General features: G+C 43.3%; 1 protein-coding gene across 1 annotated transcript in view; it reads right to left on the bottom strand.

The window, feature by feature from the left end:
- Positions 1 to 9,126, bottom strand: part of USH2A (usherin) — a gene marked incomplete at its 5' end in the record, with an annotated part of 1,334,617 nt that extends 1,325,491 nt beyond the window's left edge. Inside the window, one exon of the mRNA XM_082250984.1 lies at positions 9,095 to 9,126. Coding sequence (XP_082107110.1) covers positions 9,095 to 9,126 — 32 coding nt within the window. The remainder of the gene's footprint in view (positions 1 to 9,094) is intronic.
- Between the last annotated feature and the right edge of the window lie 12,605 nt (positions 9,127 to 21,731).

Genomic DNA, 21,731 nt, shown 5'->3' with positions numbered 1-21,731 from the left:
CACACCAGGAAATGTAAGATTTCCAGAATGTAATAAATGCCTCTAGAGACTGGTTTTCTAGCATTTATCAGGGTAGAGACTGCAGGGCCAGATATACCCTGCTCTTTCAAGATCAAGGCTTCAAAAGCCAAACCATCTAATTTAGAGCCTATAAAGCAGGGCGGAATATTGGACCTTGAGAGAGCAGGTCCTGACATTGTGGAAGAACCCAAGGCCTTGCCACTGCCAATTTTAGAATTTGTGCATACCAAACCCTCCTGGGACATGCTGGAGCCACCAGGATTATTGGTTTCCCCTCTACCTGGATTCTGCATAGAAGACGTGGCAGCAGCTGCACTTGAGGAAAAGCATAGATCAGGGAAAATTCATCCCACAGAGTCACCAAGGCATCTACTCCAACTGCGAGTGGATCCCTGATCCTGGACACAAATCTCTTCAACTTGTTGTTGAACTTGGATGCCAAGAGATCTACATCTGGGATCCCCCAGCATTGGCAGATCAATGCAAAGATCTTGGGGTGTAGGATCTTACAAGTAGTAATACAAAGAAAAGTGCAGCACTAAAAATGACTGATACAATCCATATTACAGTGTATCAAAATAGTGATGAAAAAAGTAAAAAAAGATGATAAATAGGAACATTTAGAGCATAAATGTGGAGTCATCCAAACTTGCACAGGTGATTAGAAGAATTCCCACACCAACAGAGTGAATATAGAATGCCCTCACTGGAAGGTATGGACCCAAGTACCTTATAGCAAATTGGTCAAACAGACTTGATGTAATCCATGGATCGCACACAGTGAATGCCTGTCCCAAAGGATATTTTTCAAAGGATATCCATGAACTCTTGGAATCAGATGGCTAAGTCAGAGTCTTGAGGAGTTCACACCCCAATTCCCCAGCTCCAATAACCAATATCTTACATGTTTCTAAGAGAAACTGGAGCAAGGCTCTTCAGCATCTCTTCAGCAGTGACTCAGAAAGTCTGCCTGCCAGTTTTCTATTCCTGGAATGAAAACCACTGATAGGCATGGAACAAATTTCTTTGCCCAGGATAGGATGATATCCACCTCTTTCTGGGCTGACTGACTTTTGGTGCCTCCCTGATGGTTGATATAAGTCACAGCCATGTCATTGTCAGATTGTACCCTGACAGGGTAACCCCGAAATTTGGACGTCCAGTACTTTAAAGTCCAACAAACTGCTTGGATTTCCAAGATATTAATGGGAAGACTCATTTCTACCCAAGACCACTTTCCTTGGACAGTGGCTTCCTTCAGAACTGCTCCCCAACCTGAGAGACTGGCGTCTGTATTCACTACTTTCCAGACTACTGTAAGAAAGGATTCCCCATTTTCCAAATTTCTGGCTAACAACAACCACCAACTTAGACTCTGACGTACTCTTGGTACCAAAGACATGCACCCATCTAGGGACTGGACCTTTCTGTTCCATGCTGACAGAATGTTGTTCTTTAAAGATCTGGTATGGAATTGAGCATAGGGGACCGCTGTGAACAAGGATACCATTTTCTCTAATAAATGCAAAAACGTACAGAAGGATACTTTTTCCTTCTTACAGATTTAACTAGATCCTTTAGATCTGTGACCTTTCTTGTTGGCAAGAATACCTTTGCCTGTATTGTGTCCACAAGGAAACCCACATATTCCAGACACTAGACCGGCTGTAATGCTGACTTTTCAGAATCCAACCCAGACATTCTAAGAACTGAACTGTCCGGAACACATTCCGGCTTAGAGCTGAAGTTGATCGGTCTATTAGTAAAAGATTGTCTAGATATCCTATCACTGATATCCCTTGAGACCTTAGAGCAGCCAATACTGGAGCTAGGAACTTTGTGAACACTCTTGGAGCAGTGGCGAACCCAAAGGGCAGAGCCACAAACTGAAAATGACAGTTTTCTACTGCAAAACATGAAAACCTTTGATGGGCCTGAAAGATAGGCACGTAAAGGTATGCATCCTTGATGTCTATGGATGCTAGAAATTCCTCTCCCTGCAGGGAGGCTATGACTGGGCGAATTGATTTAATTTGGAAAGTACAAATGTTTAGAAACTGGCTCAGAGCTTTGAGATCCAGAATAGGTCTCACGTCTCCATTTGGCTTGGGGACTACAAAAAGGTTTGAGAAAAAGACCCTGAATGTTTCATCCTCTGGAACCTCTGTAATCACTCTTTGTTTGAGACTTTAAATGGTCCAGAGCCAGAAAGAGAGATCTTCTTTTTAGAGGATCTGCAGGTATATTTGACTTTACAAACTGAGGATGCAGTAACACCCGAAATTCCAGTTTGTACCCCTAGGAGATAGTGGAAATAACCCAGTTGTCTTGAATTATTTCTACCCAGACCTCCGAGAGCAGTAGCAGCCTTCTTCTGACACAACTTAGTGGGGGCACCCCTTCACAAGGTAGGTTTAGAGCTAGACCTGGTAGTTCTCTGGGCCCAGGGTTTCTTCTGCACTTGCCCTGAAGGCTTGGTCCTAGATCCAGATTGCTGGGGCAACTGCCTGGGATTAGAAGCACTGGGAGTCTAAGTGCTGGGAATCCTAAAAGAAGGACGTTTGCTTTTCCTTTTAACAGGTAGCAACATATCCCCCCCCCCCCCCAAATCTTTTGGATATATTTATCCAGATCATCTGCAAATAGGTGTTCTCCATGAAAGGGAAAGCCAGCTGGCAATTTTTTACACTGTATTTCCGCAGACCAGCTTTTTAGCCACAGGATTCTGTGCTAATGAACTGACAAAAGAGCAAACCGTGACATTTGTTGTATAGAGTCTTTAAAATCTTCTACTGTGAAAGATAAAGTTCTAGGTAGATCTGCAAAATCTTCCACAGACTCTCCTTGAGAACGAGCCATTCTGGAAACTAGATTAATACGGTCTTTTTAAGACTGACAAACTCCTATACCTACCACTGCTGGTTGTATCGCAAACCTTGCAACAGCAAAGAAGGCTTTTAGCAAAGATTCCAACTTCTTATCAGCTGGATCTTTAAAAACTTGGGCATTATCTACACTACAAGTTAAACTTTTGTTTACTAAAGAAATGGCAGCATCCACAGTAAGTATACTCCATTTTCTTGTGAACTTTTTCTCCAAAGGATACAATAAAGAAAACCGTTTGGGAGGAACAAAAATCCTATCAGGATGATCCCAATCAACATACATTACCTGCTCCAAGAGCAGATGTAAGGAAAAAGCCTGATGACTTTGAGGAGGGTGCAGTGAGCCTAGAGACGAAAAGAGACTTCAGACATCTATCTCTAGGGGAGGTCATTTGTATCCAGCCCAGACCATTTCAATGAGAGACTGAATTAACAATCTCTGGGATTGAGAGGCCGAGAATGACTCCTCAGATACTGACTCCCCAGAAGTGGAAACCTCAGCTTGACCTTCTACAGGGTCATTTACAGTTATTTCTTCCACATCCTCTGCCCAATCCTGAACTAAATCAGGAGATGGCTCAGGTGAGGGGAATCTATCACGTTTCCTCCCTCTTTTGATGCTGCAATCATGCCAGCAATCTTACCCTCAAGGCTGCAACAGAAGCACTGGATGTGGCTACTATGCCTAACAACTGTAATGGCTCAGATTGGCTAGTTGCCTCTGGCCCTTCAGGGGAGGAAAGCAGAGGAAGCAGGGCTAGGACCTTCCAGTCCTGGCGGCGGCACCCCAGTGCCCCTTCCAACTGTGCCCCTCTCACCCTCTTTCGGGAGGACATTGCTCTTAGCCAAGACAAACTTGAGGTATTAGCTTTAGTGTACTTAAAGCTTGTGCCAAGCATTACAGCTTATAACACACAGCACTGATTATCCCAAAGTAACAGAACCTGTCCACGCCTATAAACATGCATGCACAGTAACTCATGCACCCAGCTGCTGCTGCTCTGCCTCCCCTCCAGCCTATTCCTTAAGAAATCTCACCATTTGCACTGTGTAGGCGCACCCACGTGCACGCCAATCGTGTCCTGACATGCCTGTCTTGGCTCTATGTTCACGCTTGTGATTAAATGGTGAATATTCACACACGCGCGGACAATCCTTCATCACAGACACACCACTGCAGGCGCTGGCTGATCTGGAGACTCCTGAGGAGACGAATATGTGGGCGCTTTCACGCCAAAGTGAAAATCTGCATGCCAAACAACATGGGGTGAGAGCAGATAAAGTGAGCAAGGTGCGCTTTATTATAGCTGATACACCTACTGTTTCAGGTTAACAACATAGGGGGAGAGCAATATGTTTAAACAAACAAGGTGTGCTTTGACATAGCTGCTACACCTACTGTCTCTTGTAGAGACTCGAAATGGCACTCGGTATCTGTTAAACTTAAAGGGAACAAATATTTTTAAAGTGGATTTACCAGTCCCACCGCAGGATTCTGTCTTGTAACAAGAACCCAATCTTCACCCATCACGGTGAGTTTCTGTCACTTGCTGACCTTCAAGGACTGGGTCCCCTTGTTTTGAGGGGCCACTCCCTTGGACCTGTAGAGCATCCTGCCGGAGCGCCTTTGGGCTTTGGTTTTACTAAAGGTCCAGATCCCAGGGTCCAGTGCCTAAAAAGGACAACATTACAGACAAAACCTTGTATCTCCTTTCCCGAGGCTAAGGTACCATCCTTTTAGTCTTTGACTGTTTTGGATAGATCTGATTGCTAATCCCCTTAGATTCAGAGATCTTTGATCAGGGTTTGTAGCACAATCTTCTTTGAAAAAAATATATATAAATGTGGAGAGCTTCTCCCCAGTGACCATCACCTTTAAGACACTGGCGAACAAACTGAGGTACTTCCTGTATGGGAGGGGTTATATGGGGGGGACTTCCTGTCTGATTGTTTTTTTCAGTGTCCATTCACCTATAGGTGGCGTATAACCCATATAGTAATGAATATGGCTGCTCTGTGTCCCGTGATGTACCCTAAAGAAACTAATTTTAGTAGAGTGAAGAAGGACTTTAATTTCTAACAATTTCCCTATTGGTGTTTGTGCCTTCCAGTCACAGTAACGCTGGGTTCACATTGGTGCGATGGAAGACATTGCATGTGATTTGCAAATTCAGCCATACAAATTCTATGGCTGAATTCACATTGCATTCGGACCAAACTCATACAGAACCTTTTTTTTGGTCGACAACAGAATCTGATCGCATGGTTGTTCACACCCACGTGATTCAATTCCTGTCCGATATGATAGTTCGCACTCCAATATGCAAACTGATCTAGGGATGCCATTAACTTTGTATTGACACTCCCAGTGCTTTGCATATGGCAGTGTGAACTGTCTGCGGGTCTGGTGTAATATGGGAACCGCAGTGGGTTCACAGTGTTTCCCGCATCACACCTTTCACACTTGTGCGACCTAAAAGTTGCGTAATTTTGACGCCATTTTTTTGACTGGACTTGAAGCAATGCCTGTGTAATCTTGAGGTCTATGGACCTCAAAACTCATCAAAGTCAGACCAAAGTAGTGCAGGGACTACTTTTAAGTCGTTGTGACTTGAAGTCGCACAGATATGAACGATACTCATTGGAGTACGAATTGTCATGCGACTTTGCAGTCCCAAGTCGCAGGAAAAGTTGCACACGTTTGAAAGGGGGCTTACAGAAAGGAGGTCATTTTCTTTTTTCCTTGTACAGGTGTCAGAGTGTCTGGAAGTGAGGAGAAATTTCCACAAAACACAAACAGAAATATAAATCTGACAGAGAATTTAAAGCAGAGCTCTAGGCAGATAAAAAAAGAAACACAATAATGCAGCTCTGTAATCATTAATATCACATTAACTATATTCTGTAAATGCAAACAGTGTAAATAATTAAATCTGGTATCAGCCTCTTGCAGTGCCCAAGCAGCAGGGCTGGAGTGTGAAAGGAAGGTGCAGCACAAGGAGCCAAACAGTTCCTTTGCTAGCAAGGAGCATGCTGATAGGAGGAGAGAGGAGAGAGAAGAGCTCTTTTCTGTGCTGCTTTTCATTTTGCTGTCCATTCACAGGCTGAGGCAGGTCCAAGTAGGTTGAATAATGCTGGCCACCACACTAAGGACATCTAGTGGCAGGAAAAAAGTACTGCATGGGAAATCTCTGAACTGAAGCTGAATGTGGCAGCAAAAGCTGGTTTTGTTATTATATCTGTTATTTTTACTTTGTTACTTTTGGCTGGAGTTCTGTTTTAACTCTTTCCCACTCTATCCAAAATGTGGGATAGAGTTGAACCTTAAAGTAAGAACTATGGGCAAAACTTTTTTTTTTTTTCATTTTAGGGAGGGTTATAACCCCTGTCAGATTGTTTTTGCCATCTGTGTCACATTGTGGAGATCCCCCTTCACTTCCTGTCCCAGAGCCAAACAGGAAGTGAGTGGAAATTCCTGCAGATTGATGGAATCTCTTGGGGACCCCCCAGGTCACCAGAACAAGTGTCCCCGTTGGAAAATGTCCCCTTTATTATTTTTCTGGGGACAACCCAAAATTTGGGGTTTTCTTTTACTTTCACTTTCAATGGTAATGGTGAGCAGGAGAAATAGAGAGGATGAATCTCTTTAATGGAGGCACAGACAGCAATAAACACTAATCCCTCTGCACACTAAAACTTAAAAAAAAAGTTGTGCCTTTAGTTATACTTTAAAATCAGACACAGGTCGGGTTGTTTCAAGAGGCAGACCTGCGATTCCCTCCAGAAATAACTGGAACCTCAGAAAACAGGAGTCTCATGCTTCAGGGGCCAGGCAAAGGGCAAAATAACTTCCCGAAAAAGTTTTATTTTCCTTTTTGTGACCGGCGTCCCACTTAAACTGATGAAAAGCTCAGTAATTGCAGCTCCAGATTGTTGGGAATTAACCTTTCTAGCCATATTTATTTTTTCTTTTTATTTCGCATGGAATAAAGTTGCGCCAAAGAACTGCGAGCAAAAATATTCTCGCTCGGTGGATGACTGAAGAGTGACAGAGTTCACGGCGGCCGCTTCCAATTACGAGGTGGTGGCAGGGAAGGCTTGCATATCATAATCATTCATGAATAATTTGCAAATATCCCAACGGCATGAAATCCCATTGTATTATCCGGCGTTTGTAAATAATTTAGGGGCACAGGCATCGTCCATTGACTCAGCCATAGCTCAAGTGTACCGGCATTAAGTAAATGGTAAATAATCATTATTTCCTCTACTACCAGTGAAAACAAAAGAAAATTAAGTATCTGCCTTCTGGAAGTAACAAAGGAATGCAAATATGGCCGCGTCCATTATTATTCTTCAGTAATTATCCCCGGCATTGTCGCTTTCCACGGATACAGATTCTGGTGGATTTAAAGTGGAACTCCAGGCTGGAACGGAGCACTGCAAAATGTTATGTACATACAGCTCGTTCACACTAGCGGTGCCCTCTGAAGAGTGATCTGCGTTTGGATCGGTCTTCAGAGAGCTTTTGACAGGTGGTGAGGAGGCATTGTATCGCCTCCTGACTGCCTGCTTTAACCCCCTTAAACCCTGTATCAGCGCGCTTCAACCATTTGCATTGCAGCATACTCTAGAAAGAAGTGTTTGAAGGGTGTGTGGATGAGTCGGGGTTACGTGGGATTTTCCACTGTCAATTGGAGCTCATTATTTTTAAAATCTCTAGTGGAACAGAAAGAGAAAGTTTATTTATGGTATCTTTAAATCAAGTCATTTACAGAACTACAGTACTACGGCACTACCGCACTACTTATGATACTTTGGCATTACTTCCAGCACTATGGCCCTACTTAGGGTGCTACAGCATTATTTATGGTAATATGGCACTACTAATGTTACTGTAGCAGTACTTATGGTACTATGGTGCTACCTGCGGTACTATAGCACAACTTAGGGTACTACAGCACTACTTATGGTACTTTAGAACTACTTAGGGTACTAAAGCACTACGTAAGGTACTACAGCACTACTTATGATACTATGGCATTACTTATGGTACTATGGCGCTACTTGCAGAACTATAGGACAACTTAGGGTACTACAGCACTACTTATGGTACTATGGCATTACTTATGGTACTATGGCACTACTTAGGGTACTAAATCAATACTTATGGTACTATGCCACTACTTATGATATTACAGCACTACTTATAGTACTATAGCACTACTTATGGCACTACTTACGTTACTATGGCACTATGTATGACACATTGGCACTACTTACAGTACTATTGCACTACCTATGATACTATGGCACTACTTATGGTGCTACGGCACTACTTAGGGTACTACAGCACTACGTGTGGTACTATGGAACTACTTACGGTACTGTGGCACTGCTTACGGTACTACAGCACTACATTATGTTATTATGCCACTATTTTGGGTACTACAGCACTACTTATGGTACTACAGATCTACCTATTATACTATGGCACTACTTACGGTACTACAGCAATACCTATGGTACTCCAGCACTACTTATGGTACTATGGCACTACTTTGGGTACTACAGCACTTCTTATGGTACTACGGCCCTACTTATGGTACTACAACACTACTTATGTTACTACAGCACTACTTATGGCATTATGGCACTACTTATGGCACTACGGCACTACTACTACTTACGGCACTACTTACGGCACTACTTACGGCACTACTTATGGTGCTACAGGACTACTTAAGTTACTACAGCACTACTTATGGCATTATGGCACTACTTATGGCACTACGGCACTACTTACGGCACTACGGCACTACTTACGGTACTAATTATGGTGCTACAGCACTACTTAAGTTACTACAGCACTACTTAGGACCTGAATGGGTCGTGTTTGTTCTGCACCCACTGAAAGCGGCAGGGGGTATTCTCCCTGTGGAAACCGTGATGCTTTACACCTCCGGCCAGTAAAACCTCAGCTAACCACTTTTAGAAGGTTTGTTGCTAAGGCCTCTTGCACATAGATACCTAAAAATGCCCAATATTTTTAAGGTTCCTGTACACATACGCACATAATCTTGTACTGTATAAAGATCAGACCATAAATCATAAGCACAAGTACACATATATACGCACGTATGCACGTACAAAACAACTCAAGAAAAGCTAGAAGAATTTTTACTCACGTGTAGGTATGTACATCCAATATACAGCCCATCCTCGTGTTTTTACTCAGGAATCTGATGTTCACACATCAGTATAGTTTACAAGTACCCTAACGGTAAATGGAATCAAATCGATATTATGTTTTTGACCATAGTGATGAGAAAATTCGAAGAAGCAGGATGGAAATTTTTTCTCCAACTAACAAAATTCTAACTGTGAATGTGGAAAAAGCATACATATTACTGCACAATGAATCCTTTTTTATACATCTGGGATTCCATCCAAATATCAGGTCTGGAGGAAACTTCAAGGGCTTTCAAACTAAATTAGTTGTCTCAACGATGGCAAGAAAGAATGTTCTGAAGAATAATTTTTCACAATTTCCTCATGAATGTTCGAACGAAAATATACCATGCATGGCTAGCTTAAATGAATAAATAAAGGGGCATGGATTAGCTCTGTTAAGAGGAAACATAATTGCTTATCTAACCCCCCCCAAAAAAAAAAATATATATATATATATAATATATTTTCAGCTTACCATATCTTAAGCTTCTTTCGCACGAAAAAAACAGGCAGTTGACCTGAGGCTTTAATGCCCCCCAACCACCCACATAAAGTCTACCATACAGTTGGAGGGGGCCAATCACATGCTGAAGCCATGATGCTTTGTGTTGTGGCTGCTACAGATTTAATGTGGCATGTCGTGTTGACAGGTGGCACAGCCTGTCAAACTCGCCCATTGAGGTCAACAGGGCCAAGCTGAAACTGCGAGCCAAACAGTTGCGGAACATTAGTTTAATTACAAGTTGGCATTTTGCAAAACAAAAACAGGCATCCAGGATAGAAGCTGCTTAGGTGTGCCAAAAATAGCAAGTGTGAACTTTAGATGTGGTGGCTGCGTTAGTTTTCTTTTTCAGGCTTTTTTTCCTTTTATTTTCATGTATGGTTGTGTGATGAATTGGACTCCACCTTCTTCAGGGCATAAAGTGTTACTATTATTATTATTATACAGGATTTATATAGCGCCAACAGTTTGCGCAGTGCTTAACAAAATGAAGGCAGACATTACAGTTACAATACAATTTGGAACAAAAGGAATCAGAGGGCCCTGCTCGTTAGAGCTTACAATCTAAAAGGGAGGGTCAATTGATACAAAAGGCAATAGCTTTGGGGGATGGGCTGATGGAGCAAGTGAAACAGTGTTATTAGTTAGTAGCCGGGTAGGCTTCTTTAAAGAGAAGGGTTTTCAGGGATCGTCTAAAGATGGATAGATTAGGGGACAGTCGGACAGATTGGGGTAGAGAGTTCCAAAGAATGGGAGAAGCTCTGGAGAAAACCCACAACAGTAAAATCAGTCTGTATATGCAGTAAAGCATGCTTGCTATACTCACTGTGGAAACTAATAAAATTGTAATTCATTGTATAAAAATGCTGTTTGATCCTGTCTTATCTTATGCTCCGATTATTCCACAGTCCCCAAACCATCTCCTGATAGACCAGAGCCTCAGGGGCAGGCAGCACATGCTCAGTTTGGTATGTATTGCTAGAAAGTTTTTTTTTTTTTCCATGGGAAGCTGCACTGCTAGATTTATTAATTACAAATGATCCAAGTCTGATCTCAGATGGGGCAATACGGAACAACTTGGGGCTCTAGCGATCACAGGATGATCACATTTAGTGTAAATCATAGGAAAAGGAGGCATGAGGGAAGCACAAGAACTCTAAATTTCAATAAATATAGAAGAGCGAAGGTCAAGCCTGGGTGGATAACCGTAAAGTAAAAATTCTTACTAGAGAGGAAAAAAAGGCCTTTAAGAAATATAAAGTGGAGGGGGGCATTGTCAGCTTTCCAACAATATAAGGAATGTAACAATTTCTTGAATAAAGAACCAAATCAGGGAAGTTAAAAAAGTCTACGAGAGACACATAGCAAAGGAGAGTAGAAAAATCCCAAGGAATTCTTTAGATATAATAACAGTAAAAAAGCCAGGTCAGAGCATATTGCCCACATCAAAAACGATGAAGGGAGGATGGTTACAGATGAGGCGACTGTACTAAATGCTTTCTTATCGTCAGTTTTTACACAGGAAAAGGAGGGGTATACTGACCACAACAGTATTGTTAGTAGTACAACAAAGGACGTACCGCTGTGGCTAACAGAGACAGGAATGAAGGAAAGACTTGAAAAGCTTAACACAAACAAACCACCAGAACCAGGTGGCTTACACCCGAGAGTCCTCAAAGAACTCAGTCGGGTTATAGCTAGACCATTGTTCCTAATCTTTGTGGACAGCATACTGACAGGAACTGTGCCAGCTGATTGGGGAAAAGCAAATGTGGTACCAATATTCAAAAAAGGGCAGAAACATATTCCGGGGAACTACAGGCCAGTCAGTCTGACATCAATAGTAGGGAAATTATTGTAGGGGATGATAAGGGACTATATCCAAGAATGTGCTGATGAAAACAGTATCAATAATAGTAATCAGTACGGGTTTACAAAGGGACGTTCTTGCCAGACCAATCTGTTGACATTCTACGAGTAGGTGAGCTGCAATCTAGATAGGGGGAGACCTATGGATGTGGTGTATCTGGATTTTGCAAAGGCATTCAAAACAGTTCCCCATGAACACCTAATCTACAAGCTGAGGTCTGCAGGCATAGACCATAAGGTTTGTTCTTTGATAGAAAACTGGTTACGGGGGCACGTCCAAAGGGTGGTGATAAATAATGTGTGCTCTGGACTGGTCTGGACAGGAAAGTGGGGGTACCCAAAGGTTCTGTCCTGGGGACATTTCTGTTTAACTTATTCATAAATGATATAGAGGATGGGATAAATAGCTCAATTTCAGTTTTTGCGGATGACACAAAATTAAGCAGGACGATAACTTCACATCAGGCAATAGAAATCTTACAGAAAGACCTGAACAAAATAATGGGGTGGGCAACTACATGGCAAATGAGGTTTATTGTGGAGAAATGTAAAGTAATGCACTTGGGGCTAAAAACATAAAAGCAAACTACTCACTTGGGGAGGAACCTCTGGGGGAATCAAGGAGGGAGAAAGATCTGTGGGTCCTAGTAGAAGACAGACTGAGCAATAGCATGCAATGTCAAGCTGCGGCTGCAAAAACCGACAGAATATTGGCATGCATAAAAAGGTGATATACTCCAGAGATAAAATTATAATTCTGCCACTTTATAAAACTCTAGTCCAGCCACATCTGGAGTATTCTGTCCAGCTCTGGTCACTAATCCTCAGAAGGGATGTGCTGGAGCTAGAGAAAGTCCAAAGAAGGACAATTAAACTAAATAGGGGATTGAAGGACCTCAATTACAAGGAGCGACTACAAGCACTAAATTTATTTTCGCTGAAGAAAATATGCTTGAGAGGGGACATGATAGCGATTTATAAATACCTCAATGGTGATCCCAGCAAAGGAAAAAACTATTCAGTCTCAGGAAGTGTAAGAGGAAACGGGGCCACACAATGAGATTGGAGGAGAAGTGGTTTATTTTTAAGCTGCATAGGGGGTTTTTCACTAACAGGGCGGTAAGAATGTCGAACTCTCTTCCACAATTGGTGATATCAGCAGGGAGTATTGATACTTTTAAAAGACTCTTGGACATGCATCTCAGAACACAAGAACACATTATACAGGGATATGGGAAATGATTATCGTCACTGACATACACACCTATGCAGGTTGAACTGGATGAACTGCTGTCTTTATTGAACCTTAACTACTATGTTACTATGTTACTATGTGATCAGCACAGGGCCAATCAGAACTATCCAGACAGAGGGTCAGGAGTCATGCAACCTCACAGGATAATCAGGGGAGAATGAAAACTCCTCCTACAAGCTTTAACCAGACATTGACGAAAGCCATAAGACTGCTATATACTGCTGATGAGAAAATGTATTTATCAGTTTATTTTTACTATAATAATTGCATTTCTATGTTCTGTGGGAGACCAGATATAGTGAATACAGGGTCCTGGGTTTAGTAAACACTTTATTAAGAGACTGCATCTGATAGAGTGGTGTAAAATTGGTCAGTAGCAGGACATTTATCTAGTGGGACAATTGGCCAAAATGTACTAGAGACTAGACAGGTAAGGCTAGGCCCAAATTTGCTGTAGCTGAAGAGCAGAGGTGGAGTTTTAATATAAGAATTAAGGTACAGAAGCAGGACAGTGTAAAACTGACCATCAGACAGTTTTAGCCTAGGTTCACAAATGTTCATATGCCCTCATGCACTTTGTGGGTGCAGCAGTCCATTTATTTGAATTGGTTGCTGTACCTGCAAGAAACACGGGGAAATAAGTCCCCAGCCTTTTGTTTAAAAAAATGTATTTAATGGAACCATGCAGTTTATCACACACAAAACCGCACCTGGGTGCCAATGCGTGGGATGCCATTTAGAATTAATGGCACCCCATTTGTCTCCTGAAGAGCAGCTTGTTTCTATGCAAGTCGGAATCATCTGTGATTATGCATTCCATCCCGACTCACACATATGTGACCCTAGCCTTAATCATGGATAATAGCCCTAACCAGTGTATGCCAAACTTTATTTTATCCATGGGGAAAGTGGGATTCAGTTAATGCGAGTGATATAACGGAAAATTGAATACTCACCTTTCCGTAATTTTCCTTTTCTGGTGCCTATCCATGGCAGCATACATATGGTTGGTTGCTCCGCCCTCAACCAACCCACAGGGCCTCTTTAACTCTACAAAAGTCAGAACTGCCCCCCCTCACGCCATTCTTGTAACTAGACTCAAAAATGCAGATTACGTAAAGGGAGGGCGTATGCTGCCATGGATAGGCACCTGGAAAGGAAAATTACGGAAAGGTGAGTATTCAATTTTCCGTTTTCCTGGTGCCTCCATGGCAGCATACACATGGTAAATAACTCGCTCATAGGGAGGGATATTGAATAGAAATATAGTTTATTAGGATTCACAAGACCGCCAATTGCAACGCTTTCTTCCCAAAATCACGGGAATTTAGAGCAGCTGGGTCCAGGCTATAATGGACCATGAACGTATTAAATGAGGACCAACTGGCTGCATGTCAAATTGTTTCCGGAGAGACCTGTGCTAGAGCTGCCCAAGAAGAGGCTATCCCCCACGTCAAGTGAGCATTGATTGCTTTAGGCACTGGAAGACCGCTAGCCCGATAAGCCCTTTGAATCAGATGTACAATCCAGCTTGCGATAGTTCTTTTTGAAGCTGCCAAGCCTTTCCTATCTCCGTCTGGAATGATAAATAGGCGTTGGTCCCTACGGAAAGACTGCGTTAAATCGATGTACCGACGTAGAGTTCTTGCAACATCCAGTTCATGCAATTTTGATGTAGCTGGATCTTCTTTCAAAGGCTGTGAGAACCCATTCCTGATTACAGTGGAAAGCCGTTGGCACTTTAGGTATGAATTGATGGATTGGTCATAGGACGACCCTGTCTGGGAAGAACGTAATGTACGCGTCTTGAGCCCCCAAGGCTTGGATTTCCGAAACCCTACGGCCTGAAGTGACGGCTAGGAGGAAAACTGTTTTAAGAGTAATATCTTCCAGAGTACAGTCCTCAGTAGGAGCAAATGGAGGTGCTGCTAGTGTATCCAGCTTCGGGTACAATGTTTTTCTAGGTGGTCTCAACCTCAATACTGCCTTCAGAAACCACTGAACACCAGATGATATAAGGCCCATCTGATGTCTGTCAGGGCTGATAAGGCTGAAACTTGCACTTTAAGGGTATTGAGCCCTAAACCTAAATCCAAACCTTTCTGTAGAAACAGTAGAATGTCCTGCACACCTGGCTTCAATGGGTTAAATTTGTTGGATTTGGCAAATTCCGGAAACTTCTGCCATATTCTGTAGTAGGAGCTATTAGTGGATGATCTGCTGGCCTGCAGCAATGTTTGGATTACATCATGAGAGCATCCTAATTCCTCCAACCTCTTCCGCTCAACTTCCCTCAGATCCAGGATTTCTGGATGAGGGTGGGTGTAGTCCCCCTGAGACAGGGGAACTTCGGAAGGACTAAAGGGTTGCAAAGAGACAGCTGGGTCAGCAGCGTGAACCATGGCCTCTTCGGCCAATAGGGAATTACTGCCAGGATGGTCACTTCCTCCCCTGTTAGGCGCTGAAGGACTCCGAGAATCAGTGGGGTAGGAGGGAACGCATATCTGACTTGGAAGGACCATGGCTGCACCAAGGCATCTACTCCCGCTGACTTCTGGGCAGGGCATCTTGTGAAGAAACAAGGTGTTTTGGCATTCTGTGGGGATGCAAAAAGGTCCCACTGAGGATTGCCCCAGTGTTGACAGATCCACCGAAACACAGAATTGTCCAGGGACCATTCGTTGTTGCTGATGAATTCCCTGGACAGGTGATCCACCAGATGATTCTGGAGGGCTGGCAGATAGACCGCCCGAAGGTTTACCAGGTTCTCCTCAGCCCATGCTAAGATCAGGGCCACTTCGCGTGACAATGACCTGCTGTGGGTTCCCCCTTTGTTCTGAACGTAGGCCACCGCCGCTCTGTTGTCCATGTGTAATAAGAGGGAGTTTCCCGCGAGATGAGGTGCCAAGTGCGATATAGCTTCCCAGGCTGCCCTCAGCTCCAGAATGTTTGATACTACATCCTCCGAGTCGAACTGCCATCTTCCTTGATTCAACTGGTCTCTGAAGTGTGCACCCCAGCCCAACCGACTTGCATCGGATGTAAGTGGGATCCACGAGATGGGGCCAAGATGGCAGTGGTTTAGAAGGTTGGTCGGCTTCGTCCACCACCACAAACTGAACTTCATCGATATTGTGATCAATTCTTCCTGGGAAAGGGACCTCCTCCTCCACTGGGATAGAAACCCCTTTTGAAAACTGCAGAGATGCCAGCGGGCCCATTTCACCAATGGGATGCATGAGGAAAAAGTTCAGAGGAGACTCAGACATTCTGAAGCCGACATGGCTTTGCTCACCAGGGCCTTTTTTACCTTCCTTGTGATCATAGGAATTTTCTCTGGCGGATAAACCTGTTCAACCACTTCAGATCTAGAACCAGCCTCCATCCTCCAGACTTTTTTGCGTACCAAAAAGACTGGGGAATAAAAGCCTAAGAGTCTTTCCAAGTCCGGAACCGGTACCACTGCTTGCTGCTGAACTAACGTCTGGACATATTGTATGAGAATCTTGCGCTTCTCCTCCGATTTTGGAATCCTGGTGGGTAGAAAGGAAAACCGTGGCGGTTGGCGTTTGAACCTCCAAAAATGCCCCTGAAGGATCGTAGAGGTGACCCAATGATCCGAGCAGGTTTCCACCCAAACCTGAGCGAATGCCATGAGACGGGCACCCACTGGGCTGGTTTGGGTGGGCAAGAAGTCAAAATGACGTCTGCCCTTCCTGTGTAGAGGTAGCTGTCTTCTGTTTCCCCATTCTCAGAAAGGTAGCTTGGGAGCCCTTCCAACCTCTTCTATATTCTCTCCCTGGACGGTATGTCCTGGCTTCTCTGGCTTTCTTCTGGAAAACCACTCTTGCCTCCAACTTCTTTCTCTTATTCCTATCCTGAGAAATCAGGCCTCTCTTGCCCCCCGTAACTCTGGTAATCGCTGTATCCAGCTTTTCGCCAAATAGGGCCTTTCCATCATGGGGTATGCGGCACCACATTTGCTTGGAGGGGGGATCCGCGGCCCATGGTTTTAGCCAAAGTGCTCTTCTCCCCGTGACTGAATATAGCATGGTTCTAGCGGAACATTTCAGAGTATCAATGGCTGCTTCTGCCACAAAATCTGATGCCAATTTCAACTCATCCAGCGATTTCATGATCTGGTCTGTGTCTAGGCCTTGCTTGAGGGCCAACTCTATATTATCAGTCCAGGCACGTGCTGCTCTGGATACTGAGGTTAGAGCCACTACCGGCTTGCAAGCCCCCCTGGCTGCCTGATATGCTTTCTTTAGATCAGCATCTATCCTTCGATCTAAGACATCTCTAAAGGAGACTGCGTCCTCTAAGGGTAAAGTTGTGTTTCTGGCCAGCCTTATGACCGATGCATCCACTGACGGCATGCCATCAAAAAGTTGGGCATTCGCCTCTGCCAGAGGGTATAATTTGCTAAAGCGATTAAAGGTGACTGGTCTCCTGTCTACCTTCCTCCACTCATCTGTCACCAGATCTCTTATCTCCTCCATAAGTGGGAAGGTTGGGTTTTTTTTCTTCAGGTGGGAAAAGTATTTCCTGGACTTGGCAGGGGGTTCAGGTGTCTCTTCCCATTCAATTGCGTCTTTAACCGCTACCACGAAGGGGCCGATCAATCCTAAATCGAAGGCAGACGCATTTTCCACTGCTGCGTCCCTGTTGTCCTCTGAACTGGAGCCGGGACCTGCTATTTGGATTGGAGTCACAAGGGGTCCTCCGCTTGTGGTTGGAGCCACTAAATCCTGGGACAAGTTCAATTCTCGAATTGAGTCCTTAATCAGCTTCTTCATCGTGTCAATGGACTCTTGCTTTTCTTTCTCCCGATCCCCCCGCGGCCTCTAAATAACACATGTCTCGCAGACCAGTTTACCCGGCAGGGCCTGTCTACCACAGACCCAGCATGCTTTGTCCCAAGGTCGGGTGGAGCTGCATTGTGGCGTGGCCCTTCCAGATTGATGGGGTGATCTGCGAGATTTGTGCGATGTGCGAGAGGTAGACGAATGATGCTGGTCATGTTTTCTTGTTTGTGGCCTCTGGACCTCCTGTCCGGTGAGTCCCTGCGGGATGATCGGCGTTGCGGGCTGAAATGAAACATAGAAAATTTGATGTTTCATACGCCCGGTGCTCTTTTTTTTTTTTTTTTTTAAACTTACCTGAATGGTGCAGCCTCTTACCTAGTGGAATGTCGAGGATCTTTTTGTGTAACTGGACTACGGGAGACGTCTGGGACAAAGGGGAAGAAACAACACAAAAGTAAATAGAAAGATCACAATCCTTCTTTTTTTTTTTCTTTTTTTTTTTTAAAACAATACCTCTAGCTTCCATTGGGAGGCAGCAGCAGCACAGGTGGATGCATACTGACTTTCCTCCAGCAGCAAAGGAAGATGTTATGCTGCTGACATCCACCTCCATACTGAGTCAGGCTGGCCATATAAATACATGTACTCCTATGGGGAGTACCAAGATGGCTGCCAATGGCTTCACCTGCCTACTGGGCATGCACCAATGACGTCATTCGGTGACGCCCTCGATCCGCCTCCATATCAGACAAACAGGAAGCTAAGCGGCGGTGCGAAGCGCTCCGGGGGACTCCAGAAGGCATGCTAGGCTGCGCATCCACTTACCAGCGCTCTATTGCCACACCGCATGAAGCAAAAAAGTAAGACAGGGTAATTTCCCTTATACAGGAGGCATCAGAGTTTCCGGGGGAAACCCCCAAACCAGGAGGGAGGTGTGTTCCCGGAAGGAGGGTGCCGATCCAGACTCCTCATCTGTAAAAAGATCCACAGAAAAACAGGCTCCCAGTCTTGTTTGCGCCTTTAGCAGCCTAAGCCCTGGAACTCCATCCTACAGGGGAGCATGACCCTGTAATGGTAACACCACGTGGTGGTGCAGTAAGGGCAGATTGTGATCCTGCAGGCTTGAGAACAGAAAAAGGAATGGCGTGAGGGGGGGGGGGCAGTTCTGACTTTTGTAGAATTAAAGAGGTCCTGTGGGTTGGTTGAGGGCGGAGCAACCAGCCATATGTATGCTGCCATGGAGGCACCAGGAAAATTTGATGTGGTTTAGATGTAAACTGTTTCTGCACTTAGCTTAGAACAAGAGACGGCTCCAAGAACTGATGGTCAGTAACATGTGAATGCTGCTTTATGGACAACCCTAAACCTAAAAAAAAAAAAGTCTTATTAACATAAAATAAAAATAAACAACAACAAAAGCAAAAAAAAAAAGAAAAGAAAACCTCAAAATACTACCTCTGAAACAAAACCCCCTTTTTTTAAAGGTAAGCCTTGCAGCAATAAAAAAAAAAAAGAATATTTAAATAAATAAACAAATATAAGCAGTTTAACCTAAAGTTAACATTAAATAAACAATATATCTCAAAATAAATGAAAACCTTGAAATGCTGCCCTCTGAAAATAAGCCAATTACAGGTAAGTCTTGAAAACAGATAAAGTTGCTATAAACAGAACAGCAGCTAAAAGTGACCAGTGACCCTAAATCAATCACAATATAATAAGACAATCTTATTATTAATAATAGGACAATAAGAACAAAAAAAAAAAAAGAAAAGGCAAGCAAAAGGATTGTTTGCCCAAAGAGCTAGCAATCATAATTCAAATAACTGACCCTAATCTCTCCCTATTCAATTTGTCAGGCTTTCACTATCCTTCCTTGCTTCCAATACACTGACACAATGGAGTTTATTTACTAAAACTGGAGAGTGCAAAAATCTGGTGCAGCTGTGCATGGTAGCTTCTTACTTCCACTTGTTCAAATAGGCTTCGACAAACAAACACCTGGAAGCTGATTGGTTTCAATGTAGAGCTACACCAGATTTTGCACTCTCCAGTGTTAGTAAATCAACCTCTATGGATGCTGTGTGCCCCCTCTTTTTTAGTGAGGGGCCAGCCCATAACAAGTCCCTCATTAGTGGCCCTTATAAGCTGGCTAACCAAAGTTCAAAGACCTTGCAGGGCATTAGGGTTACAAAGAATTCAGATTAACAGTATTTCCCATAAATCTGCCTCAAACTCATGGTATTGCCGAACCTGAACCTTATCTTTATAATAACCAACATATTGTTGGTAAATATAAATTCCTGTGAAGGGCTACAATCATTTTCATAAAGGGACATTTGCTAACTGCCATTTAATTAAGTACTTTTAATGACCAAAGGGGGATTAGTCGCCTTGTCTGATAATCAATAAGTATGGCAAGACTGCTGCTCCATAAACTGGGGCAAGAGAGGAAAATTAATCTGTTCAGATTACATCGACTTGTTTGCTGTAGAAAATTAACAAAATTTGCTCCTCTTTCATGTGCTGTCACAATTAGCGGCGTTTGCCCTGCATATATTATGGTAATATCGATTCCCATTTGTCCGTGTAAAGCTCAATCTTTAAACAGATTGAAAATGTCTCAAAAACACAGAATGTAGGCCATTAGTTTTTTTCTCTCTACATTTTCATCTTCTAATTCCCTTCTGATATTTAAGCACCTTGTACCAAGATACAAAGTCTACTAAATTAATAAAATACATCTTGTACGGGTACAGCGCTGAATGTTAATGCTCCGTAGGAATCTCAGTTATGTGGCTCTGAAATGATAATTCGCCTTGCTTTCTTTAGGTAAAGTAATGTGTAAACTGAGAAAAAGGATGGAATCTAAATTCAGCCTCATGAAATATTTTTTATTACAGATTGTTCAGAGTATGTGTGCTACATTAAAATTCAGATTCATTTTGGCCTTGGAAGCTCCACCTTTTGTTGGAAAAAAAAAGTGATCTAAATTAGACGTAAACCCTAACAGGATAACAATTAGTTTGCAAAATAGAAAAAACGCAGCTCTCCGAAACAGCCACCATGGCATATGAGTGAGGATTGCTTTCAGCCTACATGTCTCCACCAAGAATCCACCAGGGCTTAGTCATATGAATGGAAAGATAAAAGGAGAAACACAAGGGAATGGTTTCTTGGAGGAGACATGAAGGCTGAAGCTGATCCTCACTCACATATCATGGTGACAAGTTGGGAGAGTGGAGCTTTTTTTTATTCAATTCATACATTTCTCTAGATCAGTGATGGTGAACCTTGACACCCCAGATGTTTTGGAACTACATTTCCCATGATGCTCAACTACACTGCAGAGTGCATCATGGGAAATGTAGTTACAAAACATCTGGATTGCCAAGGTTCGCCATCACTTCTCTAGATGGTCATATTGACAGCCTGCAGCCCTTCACCTGCGATCATAATTGTTTTCCAAAAAGTTATGACAAAAAAATACAACTTCAAAAAAACCTGTCATGCCTCTTACTAAATACCTTGAACTGTCTAATTTCCAAAAAGGGCTCATTTGGGGGGCCATTCTGCTGTCTTGGCATTTTAGGACCACAAGAAATGACAGTACATGTCAGTACATCAGGATTGATCAATTTTCAGATATATACCATAGTTTGTGGACTCTATAACTTCCACACAGTCTAAATAATAAACACTGATTTGGGTTATTTTCACCAAAGAAATGCAGCAGAATACATTTTAGGCATTTTGGGCTAAATTTATGAAGAACAATTTATTTGCAAAATTTTATGCGTGACAGCGCTGAAAGCTGAAAACTGGCATGGGCAGCCGTGTGTAGTCAGTTAGGAGTGGAGATTAGGCAGGGTTGTTAGTAGATTGTGCTTTGATGTTTAATGCAGTTAGTGCAGTGTAGAGTTGAGCGGACACCTGGATGTCCGTGTTCGGCAGGTTCAGCCGAACTTGAAAAAAAAGTCCGGGTCCGTGTCCCGGACTTTTTCCGAACTTTACCCGGACACCGAACCCGAACCCTTTCAGGCACTAAAATGGCTCTAAAACACCAATGGAAGGGGCTAGAGTGCTGCAAATGGCAGCAAAACGTAGTTAAGAGCATGGCGAGTGCTCTGCAAACAAATGTGGATAGGGAAATAACT

This window comes from Pelophylax lessonae (genome assembly GCF_965119305.1).
Source record: "Pelophylax lessonae genome assembly, chromosome: 3".
Classification (NCBI taxonomy): domain Eukaryota; kingdom Metazoa; phylum Chordata; class Amphibia; order Anura; family Ranidae; genus Pelophylax; species Pelophylax lessonae.
The sequence above is the reverse complement of the archived record's forward strand: the minus strand, read 5'-3'. Positions and strand labels throughout refer to the sequence as shown.